Source organism: Oncorhynchus tshawytscha, linkage group LG09, assembly GCF_018296145.1.
Source record: "Oncorhynchus tshawytscha isolate Ot180627B linkage group LG09, Otsh_v2.0, whole genome shotgun sequence".
Taxonomy (NCBI): domain Eukaryota; kingdom Metazoa; phylum Chordata; class Actinopteri; order Salmoniformes; family Salmonidae; genus Oncorhynchus; species Oncorhynchus tshawytscha.
The window spans coordinates 41,873,773-41,899,393 of NC_056437.1; the positions used below are offsets into that span (position 1 = coordinate 41,873,773).

The 25,621-nt window shown below is 44.2% G+C and overlaps 1 protein-coding gene across 1 annotated transcript in view; it reads right to left on the minus strand.

Moving 5' to 3' along the window:
- The window catches only part of arhgap32b (Rho GTPase activating protein 32b), a 235,642-nt gene that overhangs the window by 103,906 nt on the left and 106,115 nt on the right, over positions 1-25,621 (minus strand). Inside the window, 3 exon segments of the mRNA XM_024431996.2 lie at positions 2,414-2,498; positions 15,783-15,874; positions 21,176-21,284. Of these exon segments, the coding sequence (XP_024287764.2) occupies positions 2,414-2,498; positions 15,783-15,874; positions 21,176-21,284 (286 nt within the window).

A 25,621-nucleotide genomic window follows, 5' to 3' on the forward strand; every position in this document is an offset into this window, starting at 1 on the left:
CAAAAGGTTCCTTCCTCTCCCCCTGTCCTTTCCTCCAACAACCACTGATCTAGCGTGGTCTTTGGTGAAAACAGGACAAAGAGCCCTGTGTGAATAAAAAGCACCCTCTTTCTTTGAATAAATCATGCTCATTTCAGATCAGATATATTTTCAGATCAGAGATACTTCAAGATATGTGAAGAACAAATGGAAGGAAGGAAGGCCTTTTTTCCCCCGGGTCTTCGCATAGGGTTTCTGTCTGTCCTAACAGTGAAGATGGCAGCAGGCTTCAGTTACACACGACAGTGCGACTGTCCACAGGGAGAGGAAACATTGGCATACCGGCCATCCCTGAAGAAACCAATACAGAAAACATGCAGGCCAGGGAAGTAATACAAAAAGGAGCCGTAATTACAAAGCAGTCCTAAAACCACCACGAGGCAGGCTGAAATGCAGCAAGCAGCCACAGAGGAACAGAGCCAGCATAGAGTTGACAAAACCCAGCTGGGAAACCAACATGCCATCTGAGAATGGCAGAAGCATAGGATTGCATATAAAATCACTGAATGTATAGGATCTGTATGGACAGGGAAACAGTGTGGAACACTTGTTCTTCAGCCAATGGTGATTTAGAATGATGCTAATTATTTTCGTCGTATCACATGACGCTACATCATCTTCCTGGAGTCTATCTGCGTTAATTCTGAGACAATGCTGACCTCTACTGGACGTGGAGAAGAAGTACATCAACATTCATCACAAACGAGGGGATGAGTTTCCACGCTACTTCTGAAATATTATCATAACAGGATTCAGAATGTTCTGGTCCTCTTCCAGTTCTTACAGCTCTATTGTCTATAATTGTACATTTTAGTAATTTAGCAGATGCTCTTATCCAGTGCTACTTACAGGAGCATTTAGGGTTAAGTGCTTTGCTGAAGGGCACATTGGTAGATTTTCACTTAGTCGGCGTGGGGATTCAAACCAACAACCTTTCAGTTACCGGCGAAATTCGGCGAACCGCTAGTTTTCCTGCCGACGTGTGCATGTGTGCGTGCATCATGATCTGTGTGTGTATGTGAGCGTTCCATTACCCGACAGCCTTAATCCTCTCTAGCACCACAACAGTGGAGCTCTGGGTTCCCTGGTGGCATTGCAGCCCCTTCTGTGTGTGTGTGTGTGTGTGTGTGTGTGTGTGTGTGTGTGTGTGTCTCCTCAGTCTGCACAGGGAGGGAGCCATTGGGCCAGGCTCAGATAATAAACCTCTCCTTTCACCATATGGAGAAGCACTCAGTAGAGAAAGGAGTCGGCAGAAGTGGGAATTAAGCCTTACGTATAGCGGATTTATGATGTAATATCCATTGGGTAAACAGTGCAGATGTGACTGGGGGAAATGCCTCTCATGCTAACCATGCAAATGTGTGTTGATTTTTGCCACGTAGATAAACGTTCTGATATAAAGACTTGGATTAGGAGATTTGTATTACTTGCCCCTCGGGTTGCTTCCCTCCTAATCTCAGTTTAGAATGGATGCTGGATAGCTTTGCATATAGTATAGTAAACAGAAACCAATACCAGATTTTGTAAGGATAAATGCTTGGTTGACAGAGTACAACCCACCGGAAAACATAGGCTAAATAGCCAACTATTAACACAGGGTCTGCCTGTAAAAACGTGCTGACAAAGGAGAGACAACATCTTAGCTGTCCTACTTCATCAGCGCTGGGGGAATTTGCGGGGAATTTGCTTCAACTTCTCCGGTTCTTTCACATCAGGGGTGAGTTTCCCAAAAGCATAAAGATCTTTAGCACTAAAAATTATCTACAATACATTACTAGGCAATGGAAGAAAAATGACCTCAATGCTAAAGTTGATTTTTTTAAAAGGGAGACAAGGAGAGAGGAGACAAGAAAAGAGGAGGCAAGGAGAGAGGAAGCCAGTATAGGAGTCATGGCGTACAGGAAGGCCTGTTAATGTCATGTTTTGGGTGGGGAGGGGAGAAAGCAACAACAGCTGGTGCTGCTCATTGGTGAGGCATGTTAATTACACTTAACATCCCTTCCATTTCTCCTTGAGCCAGAGGCCTCTTCTGCTACAGGGGTCCAGCAGGATTCCACACAGACACACACAACATGCTCAATACAGCCACACAGCTAGGGCTCTCCTACCATTCTTTCAGTATTGTCAACAATGTTAAGAAGATTTACGGGCAAATCACAACCACCTAATACCACTGGCAAAATGCCTTCATGAACTACGTAACCAGCAAAGATGAGCACTGGGCTATACAGTGATATTCCACTCAACACAACTCCACGGTTTTCATTGCAATATAAATATATCACAATCAAGGTAGGTACCATGACACACCAGATGGTTCACCATTTTTGAACAACATTGCAGCATCATAGTGCCCTGCTAAGTGCTTGCTTACCTGGATGGCGCCAAAGTCCACGTTCTCGTAGTGGAAGTGGGCGCACTCGGCCAGTTTGGGGAAGTGGCCTTTGGTAAAGGACAATCTGAAAGAGAGACAGACAGTGGTTAGGATGAAGCCAGGCCTAAGGGTCTGGCAGAGAATGAAGCGTGTAAAGGGGGTGGGGGACGGGCTGTTGCGATGACCTTATTACTGCCACAATGGCAGTCATGACCTCAGTATAATTCCACATGACCGTTGAGTCACGGTCATCTCCTTTTATGCCCTCTGGTCATGCTTTGGTAGAACCCAACTTGCTAACTACCATCAGGTCCTAATGGACTGGTATCCAGGGCTCTATTGTCCCTCTAACCGCTCTGCCATCAATGCAAAGGCAATCAAAAAATCTCATCAAAACTGTAGTCCTATCATACCTTTAAAACTAACCTCACTGTGATGATCAATTTGAATTTCAACAGCGGGTTAAAACAGTGTAAAACATGAATGTTGTTTCAAAACATAACACAATGAAACAGACAGCGCTTTCCAAGGTGATGATTCATTCAAAACAGCCATACCGCATATTAGTGATTATGTATAGGCTTATGAGCACAGGCCCCAAAAATATTAAAATGATGATTGTGCCATTATACAATACATTGCCTACCGCATATTTTGAAAAACATAAAACAAAAAGGATTTAAGATGTCATTGGTACATAATTGGTCTAGCATGTACTCTCAAATGATTATTGTATTATTGTATTTTAAGAATCGCCGATGAGCGTGAACTGTATTATTATGGATACTGGATGGACTGGGTTACCTTATGCTGCGAGTCAACTTTTCTATCCATGAGCTTGGAAAAAGAAGGTGTAGCCATAGGCGATGCTGTTGGTTCATTGACTGTGCAGGGTGGCTTACAGTTAGCATTCAGAAAGTCCATTTCTATTTGTTTGAATAGTAATTGGGCAAGGAGACACATTACCTTTAACTCTACAGAATATCTCACCACAATGCGCATTTCCATCTCCCCTCTCTCTCCCTTTATTCCTTTCTGGAGCGAGCAAACGGGATGCCAACAGTTTAGTGAAACACACGACATGACCAAAAGTATGTGGACACATGCTCGGCGAACATCTCATTCCAAAATCATTGGCACTAATACGGAGTTGGTCCCCCCTTTACTACTATAACAAGTAGAGCATTAGGGAGGTCGGGCACTGATGTTGGGCGATTTGGCCTGGCTCACAGTCAGCATTCCAATTCATCCCAAAAGTGTTTGATGGGGTTGAGGTCAGAGTGCAAAGGGGGTGGGGGACGGGCTGTTGCGATGACTATTACTGCCACACCGGCAGTCATGACCGCAGTATAATTCCACATGACCGTTGAGTCACGGTCATCTCCTTTTATGCCCTCTGGACATGCTTTGGTAGAACCCAACTTGCTAACTACCATCAGGTCCTAATGGTCTGGAACTCAGAGCTCTATGGCCAGTTAAGTTCTTCCACATCGATTGACAAACCATTTCTATACGGACCTTGCCTTGTGCACGGCGGCTTTGTCATGCTGAAACAGAAGAGAGCCTTCCCCAAACTGTTGCCACAAAGTTGGAAGCACAGAATCATCTAGAATGTCGCTGTATGCAGTAGTGTTAAGATTTCCCTTCACTAGAACTAAGAGGCTTAGTCCGAACCATGAAAAACAGCACTAGACCACTAGACCACTATTCCTCCTCCACCACACTTTACAGTTGGCACAATTGCATTTGGGCATGTAGCGTTCTCCTGGCATCCGCCAAACCCAGACTCGTCTGTTGGACTGCCAGATGGTGAAGCGTGATTCATCACTCCAAAGAAAGTGTTTCCAAAGGCGACGAGATTTACACTACTCCAACCGACACTTGGCATTGCGTATGGTGATCTTAGGCTTGTGTGCAGCTCCTCGGCCATGGAAACCCATTTCATGAAGCTCCCGACAAAGTTATTGTGCTGACGTTGCTTACAAAGGCAGTTTGGAACTCGGTAGCGAGTGTTGCAACCGAGGATAGACAATGTTTACGCGCTACGCGCTTCAGCAATCCGCTGTTCCATTCTGTGAGCTTGTGTGGTCTACCACTTAAGAGCTGAGCCGTTGTTGATCACAGACATTTCCTCTTCACAATGACATCACTTAGAGTTGACCGGGGCAGCCCTACCGGGGTAGAAATTTGACAAACTGACTTGTTGGAAACGTGGCATCCTACAACGGGTGCCACGTTGAAAGTTACTGAGCTCTTCAGTAAGGCCATTCTACTGCCATTGTTTGTCTATAGAGATTGCATGGCTGTGTGCTCAATTTTATACACCGGTCAGCAATGGGCGTGGCTGAAACAGCCGAATCCACTAATTTGAAGGAGTGTCCACACGCTTTTGTATATATAGCGCCTTCCTAAAGTATTCAGACCCCTTGACTTGTTCCACATTTTGTTACTTTACTCAGTGCTTTGTTGAAACACCATTGGCAGTGATTACAGCATCGAGTGGTCTTGGGTATGACGCTACAAGCTTGGTAGACCTGTATTTGGGGAGTTTCTCCCATTCTTCTCTGCAGATCCTCTCAAGCTGTCGGGTTGGACAGGGGGAGTTGATGTTCAGCTAACTTCAGGTCTCTCCAGAGATGTTTGATCGGGTTCAAGTCCGGGCTCTCGCTGGGCCACTCAAGGACAGAGACTTGCCCCAAAACCACGCATGCATTTTCTTGGCTGTGTGCTTAGGGTCGTTGTCCTGTTGGAAGGTGAATCTTCGACCCAATCTGAGGTCGTGAGCACTCTGGAGCAGGTTTTATTTTATTTATTTTTTAAATCGAGGATCTGTGTGCTTTGCTCTGTTCATCTTTGCCTATATCCAGACTAGTCTCTCAGTCCCTGCCACTGAAAAACATCCCCACAGCATGATGCTGCCACCATGCTCCACCGTAGGGGATGGTGCCAGGTTTCCTCTAGACGTAACGCTTGCATTCAGGCAAAAGAGTTCAATCTTGGTTTCATCAGACCAGAGTTTCTTGTTTCTCATGGTCTGATAGTCTTTAGGTGCCTTTTGGCAAACTCCAAGCGGGCTGTCATGTGCCTTTTACTGAGGAGTGGCTTCCATCTGGCTACTCTACCATAAAGGCCTGATTGGTGGAGTGCAACAGAGATGGTTGCCCTTCTGAAAGGTTCTCTCATCCCTACAGAGGAACTCTGGAGCTCTGTCAGAGTGACCATTGTGTTCTTAGTCACCTCCCTGGCCAAGCCCCTTCTCACCCAATTGCTCAATTTGACTGGGTGGCCAGCTCTAGGAAGAGTCTTGGTGGATCCAAAATTCCTCGATTTAAGAATGGAGGTCATTGTGTTCTTGGGGACCTTCAATGCTGCAGACATGGTTTGGTACCCTTCCCCAGATCTGTGCCTCGACACAATCCTGTGTCGGAACTCTACGGACCATTCCTTTGACCTCATGGCTTGGTTTTTGCTCTGACATGCACTGTCAACTGTGGGACCTTATATAGACAGGTGTGTGCCTTTCAAAATCATGCCCAATCTATTGAATTTACCACAGGTGGACTCCAATCAAGTAGTAGAAACATCGAGGATAATCAATGGAAACTGGGTCCACCTGAGATCAATTTCAAGTCTCAAAGCAAAGGGTCTGAATAGTTACGTAAATAATATATTCCTTTTTTTTGTCATTATGGGCTATTGTGTGTAGATTGCTCAAGAACATGTTTTATTTAATCCATTTTAGAATAGGGCTGTAACGTAACAAAATGTTGAAAAAGTCAAGGGGTCTGAATATTTACCAAATGCACTGCATAATGTATGTCTTGTTGAGACAAAATTATCTCACTTGGTTGAGCGCCCATTGCATACAGAGTTTGGACGGAATATCAACAGTCAGGCAGCGAGAGCATGCTCCTCAATCAGTGGTTGATGCATGGAGTGAGGTAAGTGTTCCTATATTTATTTCTCTGCTGCTCATAAAGCACATGCTCTGCTATAAAACCAAAGTAGCCTACAAAACAGACCAGAGGTTAAACCTCCATTTGGTGTTCGAGTGCATACAGGTGACAAGTCTTTATTCCCCTGCCCATTTAATAATGGCTGTCGTGTAAAGTACTTTAGTCAAAATACTTTAAAGTACTACATACATTTTTTGTGGGGATATCTGTACTTTACGTTATATTTGACAACTTTTGCTCCACTACATTCCTAAATACAATAATGTACATTTTACTCCATACATTTTCCCTTATACCCAAAAGTACTAGTTACATTTTAAATGCTTAACAGGACAGGAACATGGTCCAATTCACACATTTATCAAGAGAACCTCCCTGGTCATCCCGACTGCCTCTGATCTGGCAGAGTCACTAACCAAAAATGCTTTGTTTTTAAATTATGTATGAGTGTTGGAGTGTGCCCCTGGCTATCTGTAAAATTGTACAAAAAAAATGTAATGTGCTGTCTGTTTTGCTTAATATAAGAAATGTGAATTTTTCCAAGAGGCTTCTAAATATATTCTACCCCCAAGCCATAAGACTCCTGAACAGCTAATCAAATGGCTACCCAGACTATTTGCATTGCCCCCCTGGAACACGGCTGCTACTCTGTTATTATCTATGCATAGTCACTTTAATAACTCTACCTACAATGCACATATTACCTCAACACCGGTATATAGCCCCACCATTGTCATTTACTGCTGCTCTTTAATTATTTGTTGGTTAAGGGCTTGTAAAGTAAGCATTTCACTGTAAGGTCTACACCTGTATTCGGCGCATGTGACAAATAAAAATGTATTTGATACCATAGGCCTACAGTTGGCCAACTCATATTCTGTTCTTCTGAAATACATTTTCTTCATACAGGCTAGCAAAATATTATGACCACCACAGCCCTAGGTGGGGGGATGGAGAAGAAAACAGATGAGAGAGGAGGGTGGTGGAAGAGGGCAAAACTAGATAGAAACTGAAAAATGTAAGCGAGTGAGGGAGAGAAAGGGCCAGGTCTGAGAGACATAACGAGCGAGTGAGAGGTAGAGATGAAATCAAATAAAAATGTATTGGTCACGCACACAGTTTTGCAGATGTTATCACAGGTGCAGCGAAATGCTTATGTTTCTAGCGCCAACAATGCAGCAATATCTAGCAAAACAAAATACATACACAATCAAAAACATTTTTTTTTAGAGAACAAGAAATGAAGACATGAGAATGAGCAATATCAGAACAACTCCAGAATATAAATACATATATACACAGTACAGTGGAGGCCCAAAACATTTAAAGTAATCATTTTTAGATAAAACTATATTAATATAATCATGTCACCAAATAACTGATTAAAACACTATTTTGCAAAGAAGGTCTACAGTAGCCTCAACAGCACTCTGTAGGGTAGCACCATGGTGTAGTCTGAGGACAGCTAACTTCTGTCCTCCTCTGGGTACAATGACTTCAATACAAAACCTAGTATGCTCATGGTTCTCACCCCCTTCCATAGACTTACAAAGTAATTATGACAACTTCCGGAGGAGGTCCTCCAGCCTATCAGAGCTCTTGCAGCATGAACTGACATGTTGTCCACCCAATCAAAGGATCAGAGAATGAATCTAGTACTGAAAGCATAAGCTACACCTTGCTAGCACTGCAGTGTAAAATGTGTTGAGTAGTTGACTCAAAAGAGAGATAGACAATAGTTGAACAGTTTTGAACAAATTCATTTATTCCAAAATGAAGGAGAAGCAAGAAAGAAATAGAGAAGTTTTTTTCACTTTCTCTTACTTAGCTAGCAAATGCAGCTAGCTAGTTTAGCCAACTGAAACACCCTGCTCAACCAGAGGGATGCTATGTTAGCTAGCTGGCTATGACTTCCAACCCGACACAGGAACTCTTCCAAGTCAAGATCAGCGTTTGCAATTATTCATTTATTGCTACCGGAGCCCGCCGGTGTAACTGTTTACTGTACACAAACATTACTGCATGATTGTAGCAGGTTTACTAACACGTTAGTTATATTAGCTATGTTGACTATGACGTTACTTTAGCTAATATGGTGACAACGATGTAGGCTGTGTGTAGCAGTTTGGCTTGGAAAGTTTTTTTTCGCCTGGTCACATTCAGCGGATGCGTTGTGCATTGAGGTCCACTAGCGAAGGGAAGAGAAGGAATACAACGTGGCTGTTATGAAAGTGAAGTTTACGTGTGATCAGAGTTGTATTCATTCCGCCGATTCTGTTGAAAAACATTTCTTAAGCGCAAGCAAACAGAACAAACCGGGGATAAACATAACTGAATTTGTCCAATAGAAACGCTTGTTTGCATTTGTTGGACTAATGATTACACCCTATATCACCTAAAATTTGGCTCTCGACCTGTGTGCACCTACATTGTAAACTTTCATACATAGGCTAGGTTGTAGCAACCTCATGGCCTAAGCCAAAAAATATAGAGCTGGCTGGGTTTTCTGTGCATCGGCAGGACAGAGCAGCTACGTCCGGAAAGTCGACGGGCGGGGGTGTGTGTCTATTTGTCAATAACTGCTGGTGTGCGATGTTTAATATTAAAGAAGTCTCAAGGTATTGCTCGCCTGACGTAGAGTACCTCATGATAAGCTGTAGACCACACTATCTACCAAGACAGTTCTCATCTATATTATTCTTAGCCGTCTATTTACCAAAAAAACCGATGCTGGCACTAAGACTGCACTCAACGAGCGGTATTAGCGGAGCTCCTAGTAGCCGGGGACTTTAATGCAGGCAACGTTAATGCAGGCAACGTTATATCAGTTTTACCTCATTTCTACCAGCATTTTCCCAGAGGGGGAAAAAAGTAGACCACCTTTATCCTCCTGATTCCTGCTTACTAGCAAAAACTAAAAAAGGAAGTACCAGTGACTCGCTCTATATGGAAGTGGTCAGATGACGCGGACGCTACAGGACTGTATTCTAGCAGACTCGAGTATGTTCCGGGATTCATCCAGTGGCAATGAGTCACCAGCCTCATCAATAAGTGCATCGACAACGTCGTCCCCACAGTGACATTAAGTACATATCCTAACCAGAAGCCATAGATTACAGGCAACATCCGCACCGAGCTAAAGGCTAGAGCTACCGCTTTCAAGGAGCGGGACACTAATCCAGAAGCTTATAAGAAATCCCGCTATGCCCTCAGACACCGGCGCTGATGGTCGTTGGATGTGGCAGGGCTTGCAAACTATTATTATCTACTCAGCGAAACACAGCTGCAAGCTGCCCAGTGACACGAGCCTACCAGACAAGTGAAATGCCTTTCATGCTCGCTTTGAGGCAAGCGACACTGAAGCATGCGTAAGAGCACCAGCTGTCCTGGACGACTGCTTTATCCCACTCTCCGTAGACAATATGAGCAAGACCTTCACAAGGCAGCGGGGGCCAGACGGATTACAGGGGCGTGTACTCAGCGCATGCGCGGACCAACTGTCCTCACTGTCATTTTCAAACTCTCCCTGACCGAGTCTGTAATACCAACATGTTTCAAGCAGACCACCATAGTCCCTGTGCCCAAGAACACTAAGGTAAACTGTCTAAATGACTACCACACTGTAGCACTGACGTGAAATGAAATGCTTTGAAAGGATGGTCATGGCTCGCATCAACACCATCATCCCGGAAACCCTAGACCCACTCCGATTCGCATAACGCCTCAACATATCACGCAATCTCTATTGCACTCCACAATGCCCTTTACCACCTGGACAAAAGGAACACCAATATGAGAACAGTGTTAATTGACTACAGCTCAACACCATAGTGCCCACAAAGCTCATCACTAAGCTAAGGACCCTGGGACAAAACACATTCCTCTGCAACTGGATCCTGGACTTCCTAACGGGCTGCCCCCAGGTGGTAAGGATAGGCAACAACACATCTGCCACGCTGATCCTCAACACCGGAGCCCCTCACGGGTGCGTGCTAAGTCCCCTGTACTCCCTGTTCACCAAGCACGACTCCAACATCATCATTAAATTTGTTGACGACACAACAGTGGTAGGCCTGATCACCGACAACGATGAGACTGACCACCTCCTTACAAGCCTTGCAGTGTAGTGTGGAGACCTTGCAGTGTGGTGCCAAGACAACAACCTCTCCCTCAATGTGAGCAAGACAAAGGAGATGATTGTGGACTACAGGAAACATCGACAGGGCTGTAGTGGAGCAGGTCGAGACTTTCAAGTTCCTTGGTGTCCACCTCACCAACTATCATGGTCCAAACACACCATGACAGTCGTGAAGAAGGCACGACAACACCTTTTCCGCCTCAGGAGACTGAAAAGATTTGTCATGGGTCCCCAGATCCTCTAAAAGTTAGACAGCGGCACCATCGAGAGCATCCGGACCGGTAGCATCACCGTCTGGTATGGCAACTGCACGGCATCTGACCGTAAAGCACTACAGAGGGTAGTGTGTACGGCCCAATACATCACTGTGGCCAAGCTTCTTGCCATCCAGGACCTATATAAGAGGTGCCAAGTCTAGGTCCAAAAGGCTCAACAGCTTATACCCCCAAGCTATAAGACTGCTGAACAATTAATCAAATTGCCAACTGGACTATTTACATTGACACCCCTTGTTTTTACACTGCTGCTACTCGCTGTTTATTATCAATGCACAGTCACTTCACCCCAACCTACATGTATAAACTACCTCGACTAACCTGTACCCCCACACATTGACGCAGTACTGGAACCCACTGTATATAGCCACGTTATTGTTATGTAATTTTTTGTTACTTTATATTTTTTACTTTAGTTTATTTAGTAAATATTTTCTTCTCCAACTCAAATCATCAAGTTTGCCGACGACCCTACAGTAGTAGGTTTGATTACCAACAATGATGAGACGGCCTACAGGGAGGAGGTGAGGGCCCTCGGAGTGTGGTGTCAGGAAAATAACCTCACACTCAACGTCAACAAAACAAAGGAGATGATCGTGGACTTCAGGAAACAGCAGAGGGAGCACTCCCCTATCCACATCGACGGGACAGTAGTGGAGAAGGTGGAAAGTTAAGTTCCTCGGCATACAGGGCAAACTGAAATGGTCCACCCACACAGACAGCGTGGTGACGAAGGCACAAGAGTGCCTCTTCAACCTCAGGAGGCTAAAGAAATTTCGCTTGTCACCAAAAGCACTCAAACTTTTACAGATGCACAATCGAGAGCATCCTGGTACGGCAACTGCTCCGTCCACAACCGTAAGGCTCTCCAGAGGATGGTGAGGTCTGCACAACGCATCACCGGGGGCAAACTACCTGCCCTCCAGGACACCTACACCACCCGATGTCACAGGAAGGCCATAAAGATCATCAAGGACAACAACCACCCGATCCACTGCCTGTTCACCCCGCTATCATCCAGAAGGCGAGGTCATTACAGGTGCATCAAAGCTGGGACCGAGAGACTGAAAAACAGCTTCTATCTCAAGGCCATCAGACTGTTAAACAGCCATCACTAACATACTGACTCAATCTCTAGCCACTTTAATAGTTAAAAATTGGATGTAATAAATGTGTCACATTAAACAATGCCACTTTATGTTTACATACCCTACATTACTCATATCATATGTATATACTGTACTCTATACCATCTACTGCATCTTTCTATGTCGTTCGTCCATCGCTCATCCATATATATTTGTATGTACATATTCTTATTAATTCCTTTATACACACAAGTGTAAGGTAGTTGTGAAATTGTTAGATTACTTGTTAGATATTACTGCATGGTCGGAACTAGAAGCACAATCTGCTAACCATGAGTATGTGACAAGTAAAATTTGACTTGATTTCTCTAACTGCATTGTTGGTTAAGGACTTGTAAGCATTTCACAGTAAGTTCTACACCTGTTGTATTCGGCACAAGTGAGAAATACATTTTGATATGGAATATTAAATGAGTCATCCAATACGATGTAATAAAAATAAGCCCATACACATCAAAAAAAAAATGTCCTCCCTCATCTTAATGAACCTCTCTGGGATATGTGGGACGGAAGCATCCCACTTGGCCAAAAGCCAGAGAAAATGCAGAGCGCCAATTTCAAATAAATTTCTATAAAAATCAAACTTTCATGAAATCACACATGTAAGATACCAAATTAAAGCTACACGTGCTGTGAATCCAGCCAACGTGTCAGATTTCAAAAAGGCATTTCGGCGAAAGCAAACGATGCTATTATCTGAGGATAGCACCTCCGTAAACAAAAGAGAGAAAACATATTTCAACCCTGCAGGCGCGACACAGAAAGCAGAACTAAAAATATACTGCTCAAAAAAATAAAGGGAACACTTAAACAACACAATGTAACCCCAAGTCAATCACACTTCTGTGAAATCAAACTGTCCACTTAGGAAGCAACACTGATTGACAATAAATTTCACATGCTGTTGTGCAAATGGAATAGACAACAGGTGGAAATTATAGGCAATTAGCAAGACACCCCCAATAAAGGAGTGATTCTGCAGGTGGTAACCACAGACCACTTCTCAGTTCCTATGCTTCCTGGCTGATGTTTTGGTCACTTTTAAATGCTGGCGGTGCTTTCACTCTAGTGGTAGCATGAGACGGAGTCTACAACCAACACAAGTGGCTCAGGTAGTGCAGCTCATCCAGGATGGCACATCAATGCGAGCTGTGGCAAGAAGGTTTGCTGTGTCTGTCAGCGTAGTGTCCAGAGCATGGAGGCGCTACCAGGCGCTACCTCCAGTACATCAGGAGACATGGAAGAGTTCCTGCAAGAGGAAGGCATTGATGCTATGGACTGGCCCGCCCGTTCCCCAGACCTGAATCCAATTGAGCACATCTGGGACATCATGTCTCACTCCATCCACCAACGCCACGTTGCACCACAGACTGTCCAGGAGTTGGCGGATGCTTTAGTCCGGGTCTGGGGGAAGATCCCTCAGGAGACCATCCGCCACCTCATCAGGAGCATGCCCAGGTGTTGTAGGGAGGTCATACAGGCACGTGGAGGCCACACACACTACTGAGCCTCATTGTGACTTGTTTTAAGGGCATTACATCAAAGTTGGATCAGCCTGTAGTGTGGTTTTCCACAGTGTGACTCCAAATCCAGACCTCCATGGGTTGATAAATTTGATTTCCATTGATAATTTGTGTGTGATTTTGTTGTCAGCACATTCAACTATGTAAAGAAAAAAGTATTTAATAACAATATTTCATTCATTCAGATCTAGGATGTGTTATTTTAGTGTTCCCTTAATTTTTTTGAGCAGTGTATAAATCATGCCTTACATTTGACGAGCTTCTTCTGTTGGCACTCCAATATCTCCCATAATCATCACAAATGGTCCTTTTTTTCGGTTAATTCCGTTCATATATATCCAAAATGTCCATTTATTTGGCGCGTTTGATCCAGAAAAACACCGGTTCCAACTTGCGCAACGTGACTACAAAATATCTCAAAAGTTACCTGTAAACTTTGACAAAACATTTCAAACTACTTTTGTAATACAACTTTAGGTATTTTGTAAAGTAAATAATCGATAAAATTGAAGACGGAATGATCTGTGTTCAATACAGGAAGAAAACAAACTGACGCATGGCTTTCTGGTAATGCTCCTCTATCAAACAGTACACATGAAGTGACCCTTGTTCAAGATGGCCGTACTTCATTACACAAAGGAATAACCTCAACCAATTTCTAAAAACTGGTGACATCCAGTGGAAGCGGTAGGAACTGCAAGCAAGTCCCTTAGAAATCTAGATTCCCAATGAAAAATCTATTGAAAAGAGAGTGACCTCAAAAAAAAAATGGTTTGTCCTCGGGGTTTCGCCTGCTACATAAGTTCTGTTATACTCACAGACATGACTCAAAACAGTTTTAGAAACTTCAGTGTGTTTCCTATCCAAATCTACTAATAATATGCATATCTTGACTTCTGGGGATGAGTAGCAGGCAGTTGAATTTGGGCATGCTTTTCATCCAAAATTCCAAATGCTGCCCCCTATTCTAGAGAAGTTTTTTTAAATGGCACTGACTGCCACTGATACAGTGGTGTGAATGGTGTGTCTAGACCCCTTAAACTCACTGCTTGTTTTCATTGTTCCCCTCCAATCAGGGACTGATTTAGACCTGGCACACAGATTACAGTCTTTCATTTACTCATTTTTACAGAAATAGCCATATGCTTTCCAAACAACGTTTTCCCATGATTGAATAATAAAATATATGCCTGGCTGGGCCTCTCCTTTTCACTGACAGTCACAACTGTTAGGCTTATAGGGGGCTAAGCTTTTCCCTATGTCAAGCTACTATCATCCATAGTAGAAAAGGTAACCAATTCTATTGGTCAGCTTGTCGAGAATGAATTAGCCCAAAGACTCTTGGACAGTTGTGGGACGATAGAAATTCATGCAACCAGTAGGTACATATATATATTTTTTTTGACCTCTACGGAATGGGTGTCCCTAAACCGGGACACTTGTTGCTAACGTGCACAAATGTAACTAGAATGAGGTTGTATACAACAGCCAACTTTCCAGGACATAGACATGTCTTAAATGGGCAGAAAGCGTAAATTCTTGTTAATCTAACATGCTGTGTCCAATTACAGTAGCTATTACAGTGAAAAAATACCATGCTATTGTTTGAGGCGAGAACAGAGTTCTCTTAATTCGGATCCGTGCGATTAACTGAGAACCGCGCTAGCTGTATGGACAGGAAAAATATATCCGGAGAGCGCCATGATTCTGTAAAATAGAGTATATTACAGTCTCTTATGTCTCTCTGAAAGGAGATCCTCGCTCTGAGCTCGTCTACTTTCCTGTTCAGGAACTAAACGTTAGCGAGTAATATACTCGGAAGCTGTGGATGGTTTGCTCGCTGCCTGAGCCCGACTAGGACCCCACTTCTCCTCACTCTAATGCGGCATCAACGTTTTGGTATAGCACCCAGGATGAGCGGAGCTGCCTCGGGAGTCCAGAGGATTCAGGTCAGGGAAGTCGAATTTCTGGTTGAATTTCTGGTGAGTGACCGACAATCTAATGTCCAAAACGTATTTTTGGCTGTAGGTAATAATACTAGAAATGTTCTGATCAAATAATGTAACAAATAACAAAACTGCAAAGTTGGGTAGGAGCTAGAAAGAAAGCGACAGTTGATCGAGACAGAGAATGGAGAAGACACAAAGGTGGAGAAGACACAAAGGTGGAGTGAGACCGGTGAAAGGAGAGATCGAGTGGGGTCAAAGTCAGAGGGAGATAGAGAGGAAATCAGAGTAGAGTGCAAGAGAGATGTGCAGCAGATGTGAGATATGGCCGTTTCGGAAGGCATGCGGCGGGCTAAGTCTACTCGGTCAGTCGACCCACTCACTTCTTGACGTTCTTGACCTTCATGCTGGCCGTGCTGCTGCAGGAGCGCAGGAGGGACTCGGTGCTCAGCTCGGGGACCTCAGCACTCCGCGCCTGCATGTTGCAAAAGAAATGCATACCCGTAAATAAATGACCTGTGACAACTCCATGAGTTGACCTGCATGCAAGAGGAACTTAGGGACAGCGCAAAGCAAAACTGTTCAAAGAAAAAATGTTGTGACGAGCTACTTTTTATATATTTTTAGTTGTTATATTTTTTATGTTAATTGGAAAGAGACCATGACAGAGTGGAAGTAAAGTTAGGAGAGTGCGTTAGAAGGACAGTCAGTCGGATTTAAACATTACTAGACCACTCATGGCCCCTACTAGCTAAGTCTGACCCCTGAACCCATGACAGAGGGAGGTTAAAATGCATTTGACGACATTAAATCATATAATCCTGTGTCAACACAGACCGCCAGGGAAGGGATAAGAGCAACACTAAGTTAACAGAGAGAAAGAAGTCGATCCAGAGATGGTAAAGAACGAGCAAGAGATAGTAAGGAAAGTAAAGAATGAGGGGGAGAGAGAGAGAGAGAGAGCAAGAGAGAGAGAGAACAGGATGAGAATGTGGGAAGTTTGGTCTCTTTCTAGCTGGCTGCAGCCAAAGACAGTGAAGGTGATATGCAGAAAAGCATTCCAAATGAGGTCAGAGAGACAGGAGCCAGGTGGGCCGGGGTACAAAGAGCATCCTGTCAGGCCTGCACTAGCTGTGAATGGGAATACAGTGGAGAGAACAAGTATTTGATACACTGACGATTTTGCAGGTTTTCCTACTTACAAAGCATGTAGAGGTCTGTCATTTTTATCATTGGTACACTTCAACTGTGAGAGACGGATTCTAAAACAAAAATCCAGAAAATCATTGTATGATTTTTAAGTAATTCATTTGCATTTTATTGCATGACATGAGTATTTGATCACCTACCAACCAGTAAGAATTCCGGCTCTCACAGACCTGTTAGTTTTTCTTTAAGAATCCCTCCTGTTCTCCACTCATTACCTGTATTAACTGCACCTGTTTGAACTCGTTACCTGTATAAGAGACACCAATGTCCACACACTCAATCAGACAGACTCCAACCTCTCCACAATGGCCTAGACCAGGGAGCTGTGTAAGGACATCAGGGACAAAATTGTAGACCTGCACAAGGCTGGGATGGGCTTCAGGACAATAGGCAAGCAGCTTGGTGAGAAGGCAACAACTGTTGGCACAATTATTAGAAAATGGAAGAAGTTCAAGATGACGGTCAATCACCCTTGGTCTGGGGCTCCATGCAAGATCTCACCTCGTGGGGCATCAATGATCATGAGGAAGGTGAGGGATCAGCCCAGAACTACACGGCAGGACCTGGTCAATGACCTGAAGAGAGCTGGGACCACAGTCTCAAAGCAAACCATTAGTAACACACTACGCCGTCATTGATTAAAATCCTGCAGCGCACGCAAGGTCCCCCTGCTCAAGCCAGCGCATGTCCAGGCCCGTCTGAAGTTTGCCAATGACCATCTGGATGATCCAGAGGAGGAATGGGAGAAGGTCATGTGGTCTGATGAGACAAAAATAGAGCTTTTTGGTCTAAACTTCACTCGCCGTGTTTGGAGGAAGAAGGATGAGTACAACCCCAAGAACACCATCCCAACCGTGAAGCATGGAGGTGGAAAAATCATTCTTTGGGGATGCTTTTCTGCAAAGGGGACAGGACAACTACACCGTATTGAGGGGAGGATGGATGGGGCCATGTATTGCGAGATCTTGGCCAACAACCTCCTTCCCAGTAAGAGCATTGAAGATGGGTCGTGGCTAGGTCTTCCAGAATGACAACGACCCGAAACACACAGCCAGGGCAACTAAGGAGTGGCTCCGTAAGAAGCATCTCATGGTCCTGGAGTGGCCTAGCCAGTCTCCAGACCTGAACCCAATATAAAATCTTTGGAGGAAGCTGAAAGTCCGTATTGCCCAGCGACAGCCCTGAAACCTGAAGGATCTGGAGAAGGTCTGTATGGAGGAGTGGGCCAAAATCCCTGCTGCAGTGTGTGCAAACCTGGTCAAGAACTACAGGAAACGTATGATGTCTGTAATTCCAAACAAAGGTTTCTGTACCAAATATTAAGTTCTGCTTTTCTGATGTATCAAATACTAATGTCATGCAATAACATGCCAATGAATTGCTTAAAAATCAAACGATTTTCTGGATTTTTGTTTTAGATTCCGTCTCTCACAGTTGAAGTGTACCTACGATAAAAATGACAGACCTCTACATGCTTTGTAAGTAGGGAAACCTGCAAAATTGGCAGTGTATCAAATACTTGTTCTCCCCACTGTATATATCAGTTTAGCCTGTGTGCCAGTCCCTTTCTGTTCTTTCTGCTTTTGCCGACTCCATTGTTATGGCTGTTTGGCATCGAAAATGTTTCCGCTAAAGTAAATACAGTGAAAACCAAGAGCTACTAGGAGCAGGGAAACACTGGTAGCAACCACTTCATTTCTTCCCCTAGGGGAGAGACAAGAAAGGCTTATGAAGTCGAGCCAAAACATTCCCAGAAGTTGTACCTATAAAATATTCAACTGCGTCTTAAAGAAGGCATGGTCTCTTCAAGGCTGGCCAAATAAAGGAACTCCCTGAACACTTGAGTTGGTAGATATTATGCACAGTAGTCTACGTCGCATTAAGTTACGCTGAATGTGAAGTATTTTGGTTATGTATTAGACTTTCACATTTAGGCGTTATTCAAATATACAGTATTTCTCGATTAACAACTGGTAAATTTGCCTAGTCACATGCAGCATGTACATTTTTTCTTCTAGGCCTATTTGCATTTAAGTAAGCCAGTGATAACGCATTGTCTTTTGCAGTAACGACCGGACCAATGTGCATTTGGTCAACCGTTATGACACGTCGAGAACTTGACCGACTTATTGATCTTTTCATCCTCTGAAATACTGCACAACAACCACTGCCTGACACGTATGTCTGCTACTGCCATTTCGGCATACTGCTACCCACTGTGACCGCTAACTACCATAGCATTTCTTATCACAACAATGTCCCTAAACCACAAGTGGGGCTTATTTAGAGAATTGTATTCACAAGTATTGGCCCCTTCATAATAACAAAATACAAACTATAACAAAGAACAGTAGATATGCCAATGTTTCAAAACTGATCAACATTCATTAGCGGTAGAGATGTGTCTGTGTGCCATCTTATACCCCATACCCTATAGGGAATAGGGTGCAATTATGGACACTAACTGTATCTCTCTGCCCCTGTATTGAATGTTTGTGGTTCCAAAGTGAGCATGGTGGCAGCCAACTGTCATGTTACCATGGAGACGGCCTCATTTCAGCTAGCATGCTGCTGAATGCAGCTCAAATACTTCAGCTTGGATGGAATTGAAATAATGAATGATTTCAGCAAATGAATGAGTTAAGATATCATATCACTAATGGAGACTTTGGCGTATTGGAAATATAGATTTTTACTAAAAGATGGGATAACTTGAATTATATGTTACATTAATTGATTCATATCTATCTTATAATAATTAGATTATTATTGAATCTGATTTAAGTGGTTTGTTTAAACACTACAATGTCCTCATTACAATTCTTCTTAAGTTTAGCCTACATATACTGAACAAAAATAAACGCAACAATTTCTATGATTTCAGTGAGTTAGTTCATGTAAGGAAATCAGTCAATTGAAACAAATAAATTAGGCTGTAATCTATGGATTTCACATTAATGGGCATAGGCCCACCCACTGGGTAGCCAGGCCCAGCCAGTCAGTCAGTTCCCCCCCCCACAAAAAGTCTTAATAACAGACAGAAATACTCCTCAGTTTCAGCCATTCCGGGTGGCTGGTCTTAGACGATCCCACAGGTGAAGAAGCCGGATGAGGAGGTTTCGGGCTGGTGTGGTTATACGTGGTCTGCGGTTGTAATGCCGGCGGGACGTGCTGCCAAATTCTCTAAATCAACGTTATGTTTGAGAAATTAACATTAAATTCTTTGGCATCAACTCTGGTGGACATTCCTGCAGTGAGAATGCCAATTGCATGCTTCCTCAAAACTTGAGGCATCTGTGGCATTGTGTTGTGTAACAAAACCACACATTTTAGACTGGCCTTTTATTGTTCCCAGCACAAGGTGCACCTGTGTAACAATCTGAAGAGCATGCTAAAGAGCATGCTTATTGATATGCCACACCTGTCAGGTGGATAGATTATCTTGGCAACGGAAAAATGCTCACTAACAGGGATGAAAACTAATTTGTGCACAACATTTGAGCGAAATAAGCTTTATGTGCTCCTGGAACATTTCTGGGCTCTTATTTCAGCTCACTTTACTTTTGTATTTTTGTTCAGTGTACATAAATCATGTACAATAGATTAGGTTCTGATACATCCCCACTACTTCTAAAGTTACATTATTGATGTCCATGAGAGGCATCATCATCATTTCACGATTGGGAGCTGCGGCTTGAATGTTGATGCAGCATTTCAGTTTGACATCAAGACATTTCCCTAACAGTTAAGACAATCAGTTCATTAAAGGATACTGAGATAAAACGGTGTCAGGGAGCCAACGAGCCCCAATCAAAGAGGAGCCTTGTTGTCTAAGTACTGAATGTTTGATTAGCACTGATACTGTCGGGGTCTCTCTAAGCTGGGATGCTGTGTGTGTGTGTGTGTGTGTGTGTGTGTGTGTCTCTCTCTCTCACAACTGGGACCTCACGATACGCATTGTGATTCTCACAATTCTATATGCATTGAGATTTGATACTACGATTATTATATGTACACTACCCTTCAAACTTTTGGGGTCACTTAGAAATGTCCTTATTTTTTAAAGAAAAGCACTTTTTTTGTCCATTTAAAATAACATCAAAATGATCATAAACAATGTCTACACTGTATTTCTGTTGTAAATGACTATTGTAGCTGGAAACGGCAGCTTTTTTCTGGAATATCTACATAGGCGTACAGAGGCCCATTATCAGCAACCATCACTCCTGTGTTCCAATGGCATGCTGTGTTAGCTAATCCAAGTTTATAATTTTAAAAGGCTAAACGATCATTAGAAAACCCTTTTGCAATTATGTTAGCCCAGCTGAAAACTGTTGTGTTGATTAAAGAAGCAATAAAACTGGCCTTCTATAGACCAGTTGAGTATCTGAAGCATCAGAATGTTGTGGGTTCGATTACAGACTCAAACTGGCCAGAAACAAATAACTTTCTTCTGAAACTCGTCAGTCTATTCTTGTTCTTCTGAACGTTAGTGTGCATATATATATACGTGTGTGTGTGTGTGTGTGTGTGTGTACACGTGTCTCTGCCAGTGGTCTCATCTCACCATGGCGCTGATGGTCTCCTCCCAGTCAGGTCTCTCTCGGGGGTAGACCAGGCGGGCCAGCTCAGGCACTATGTCGTCCTCCTCTGGGTGACGCCCTGGCCTCAGGCCCCTAGAGGAGAGCGAGAGGAAGGGAGGGGAGAGGGGGAAGGAGCGAGAGGGAATTTGAATTTCAATCCAGTTTATTGGCTCAATATCATACTTTCTAAGAAACACATGAAAACAGCAAAAATTGCTTTAATACCAAAACTGCTCACACATTAGGCTAAATTCCTGTTCCAAAGAGGTAGAGAGAACAAGAGACTTTCAGATGCTCTTACTGCGTCAGGAAAAACACTATATAGAAAACACAGAACCCACCTCAACAAAAACCATAAACCTCACCAGTCCTCCCAGCCAACTCTCAAGATAAAAACACTGATATATATGGTCATGTATTGTCAACTCAATATGGAAGCCACAAGTTCAAAGGTACCCTAGAGGCTGGTGTGTGTGTTGGTTGTCCTTGTGGGGACCTTAAATCGTCCAAAGTCCCCACAAGGATAGTGAAAAAAGGAAAATGTTCCCTCGTGGGGCCATTTCCCACATCCCCATGTGCATGAAGGGTATTTTTTTGTTGTTGGTTTTGTTTTGTTTGAATTTGACCCCTTTCGTATTATCCAATTGTTTAGTAGCTACTATCTTGTCTCATCGCTACAACTCCCATACGGGCTCGGGAGAGATGAAGGTTGAAAGTCATGCGTCCTCCGATACACAACCCAACCAAGCAGCACTGCTTCTTAACACAGTGCGCATCCAACCCGGAAGTTAGCCGCACCAATGTGTTGGAGGAAACACCGTGCACCTGGCAACCTTGGTTAGCGCGCACTGCGCCCGGCCCGTCACAGGAGTCGCTGGTGTGCGATGAGACAAGGACATCCCTACCGGCCAAGCCCTCCCTAACCCGGACGACGCTAGGCCAAATGTGAATCGCCCAACAGACCTCCCGGTCGCAGCCGGTTACGACAGAGCCTGGGCGCAAACCCAGAGTCTCTGATGGCACAGCTGGCGTTGCAGTACAGCGCCCTTAACCACTGCGCCACCCGGGAGGCCCAAAGGGTATTTGAAGCTTAGGAGCTAGGGTTACAGTAAGTGATAAGGGTTAGGTTTTGGGTTTGGGAAAAATAGGAGATTGAATGGCAATGTATTTTAGGTCCCCACGAGAATAGAACAGAACGTGTGTTATATGACACCTTGGAGTCTGGCACTTTGACCAGAACATGTTAATGGATGTATAATTTCAATTAGACGAGATGCCATAACCCATTAGTTGGCACTGAGGATGGAACACACACACAGAGTGTGTGAAAGACATGCGGACAGTGAGGGTGTAACATAGCCTGTCCCACATTCACTTGTGAAAGGAGGATTGTGCTGGTCTGTGTGTGCTCACACTATATTTTGTACATAGATAGATGCAGCCATAAGGAGACCAAACAGGTTTTTGTGTGTGTGTGTGTGTGTGTGTGTGTGTGTCAGCTGGATACTGTGTGTGCAAAGGCCAAATAGCACCTTCAATGGGAGGAACGTCAATGTTATTATGTGCGGAGGCAAAGTAGCACTTTCACAGAGGGAGAATGTCAATGTGATTTAGCCATTGAGCCATCAAAGAAACGTTCTGGTCTCTCACATCATTTGCCTCTCTGATAATAAGGACTTGAGAATAGAGCCTATAGGTGTGAGGCGAGATTGAACTATAATCAAAGGCTGTGGGGCCAGAGTCAATGGAACCTACAATTCCTATGTATTAATGCAAAAGTCAAACCGGCTGACCTGAAAAGTGGCAGCATTAACTGCCACTGTAGCTGCCAACAGTCTCACATAGGATGCACCCCATTTCCTATGTAGTGACCTACCTTTGAAAAGTGCTGTACTATATAGGGAATAGGGTGCCTTTTGAGACACACCTATGGAACTGAGAACCACATGATAGAGCTGCGATTGACTTTGGCCATAAACTCTGGGAATCATACTGGTGATGGTATGAACAGGGTGGAGGGACTGTAGCCAGTGGTGATGATATTAACAGGGTGGAGGGACTGTAGCCAGTGGTGATGATATTAACAGGGTGGACAGACTGTAGCCAGTGGTGATATTAACAGGGTGGAGGGACTGTAGCCAGTGGTGATGATATTAACAGGGTGGAGGGACTGTAGCCAGTGGTGATGATATTAACAGGGTGGAGGGACTGTAGCCAGTGGTGATGATATTAACAGGGTGGACAGACTGTAGCCAGTAGTGATGATATTAACAGGGTGGACGGACTGTAGCCAGTGGTGATGATATTAACAGGGTGGAGGGACTGTAGCCAGTGGTGATGATATTAACAGGGTGGAGGGACTGTAGCCAGTGGTGATGATATTAACAGGGTGGACAGACTGTAGCCAGTGGTGATGATATTAACAGGGTGGAGGGACTGTAGCCAGTGGTGATGATATTAACAGGGTGGACGGACTGTAGCCAGTGGTGACGCTATTAACAGGGTGGACAGACTGTAGCCAGTGGTGATGATATTAACAGGGTGGAGGGACTGGAGCCAGTGGTGATGATATTAACAGGGTGAACGGACTGTAGCCAGTGGTGATGATATTAACAGGGTGGACAGACTGTAGCCGGTGGTGATGATTTTAACAGGGTGGACAGACTGTAGCCAGTGGTGATGAGTCATCTGTATGCAAAGCAGAGACTTCAGAAGGAATAAATCCAATTAACCTTGGTAAACCTTACATGAGGCTTGAGTCTAGTGTGGAATATATACTTTACACCTCGCATGAGGAGTGGATAATGTGGATGACAGGTCATGTGTGGTTTACTATGAAACCTGCATAGCAGTTATAACACTGACATAACTTGATGCAACTCAAGCTTTCACCCACACAGAATTGGTCCTCATGTAACAGCCAATTCGTGTTCCGATAAGAGTCATGTGATTAAACTGATCTATCTTCAGAAATGCTCCTGACACAGTAGGCCACTTCTAACCCTTTCACTGCTCTTTGAAGCACGAACTAACTACCATGATGATGATGCCTAAATGGAGGAAGGAAACCACAAAGAACAACCATTTACCCGACCAGCCTTCTATGTTTGACTTCCAAGAGCCTTTTTGTACGTGGGGAAAGAACGTACAAACAGTCCGTACAATGTCTTGGCATGCTGCCTGGTACTAATAAAACCACACTGTCCACCCTCCTCCAGCAACCCACACCAAACTGCTGATCCTGTCTCCGGAAACTGAAGGTAGGCACACAGCTTTATCTGGGAAAGAAAAACACAACCCCTCCCCCGCCACCGCTTGACCTCACACACCATGAAAATGTTCTCTCTCACAAACACCCCCCCCCCGGGGTGTATATGTATGAGGGGCTGACCTCAAACTGTCAGCTTCAATGCAGGTCTGGAGATGGGGCTGCTTGCATCTCAAATCAGACAGAGGAGGAGGAGAAAGTAGACAGAGAGACAGAGAGAATGGAGGGAAAGACCAAGATACAGAGAGGGAGAGACCCTGGGAGCAGCAAGCAGCTTGCTGCATTATGACACTGACTCTAATACTGCACTCAGCCAGCCACCTCTAACCACTGACCCTGACACATACCACAACACCACTAATTGGAAGGAGGACTGACAACTGATCCGGGTAGGGAGCTGACCCTGATGTTGGAGGATGTTGTTATCCTGTTCCATACATGCTGTAAATCGTGCTGGTAGTGTACAATATATTTTTATGAGCCGTAAACGGCTAAACAGACGAGGCCAAAACATAAAAGGGCAAAACACCAACCAAGGCTAGAGTCTGTCTCTATTATAATCATTATTATTATTATCATTATTATTATTATTATTAAGGCCTTGATTGGTTGAATCAGATGTTAGAGAACAGCCAAAGCGCCCAGCACTAACAATGGATGTGGAAAATCACAACAGGATTAAGGACATCCTGCATAGAATAAGCCCAGTATGATGCATGTGGGGGAGAGTCATAGCACAGCCTCCATTGTCTTGTGACACACACAGTGAGCTACACACACACCCACACACAGTGAGCTACGCACGCACACACACACAGTGAGCTACGCACGCACACACACACAGTGAGCTACACACACACACACACACAGTGAGCTACGCACGAACACACACACAGTGAGCTACACACACACACACACAGTGAGCTACGCACGCACACACACACAGTGAGCTACACACACACACACACACAGTGAGCTACGCACACACACACACAGTGAGCTACACACGCACACACACAGTGAGCTACACACACACACACACACAGTGAGCTACGCACGCACACACACACACAGTGAGCTACACACGCACCCACACACAGTGAGCTACGCACGCACACACACACAGTGAGCTACACACACACACACAGTGAGCTACACACAC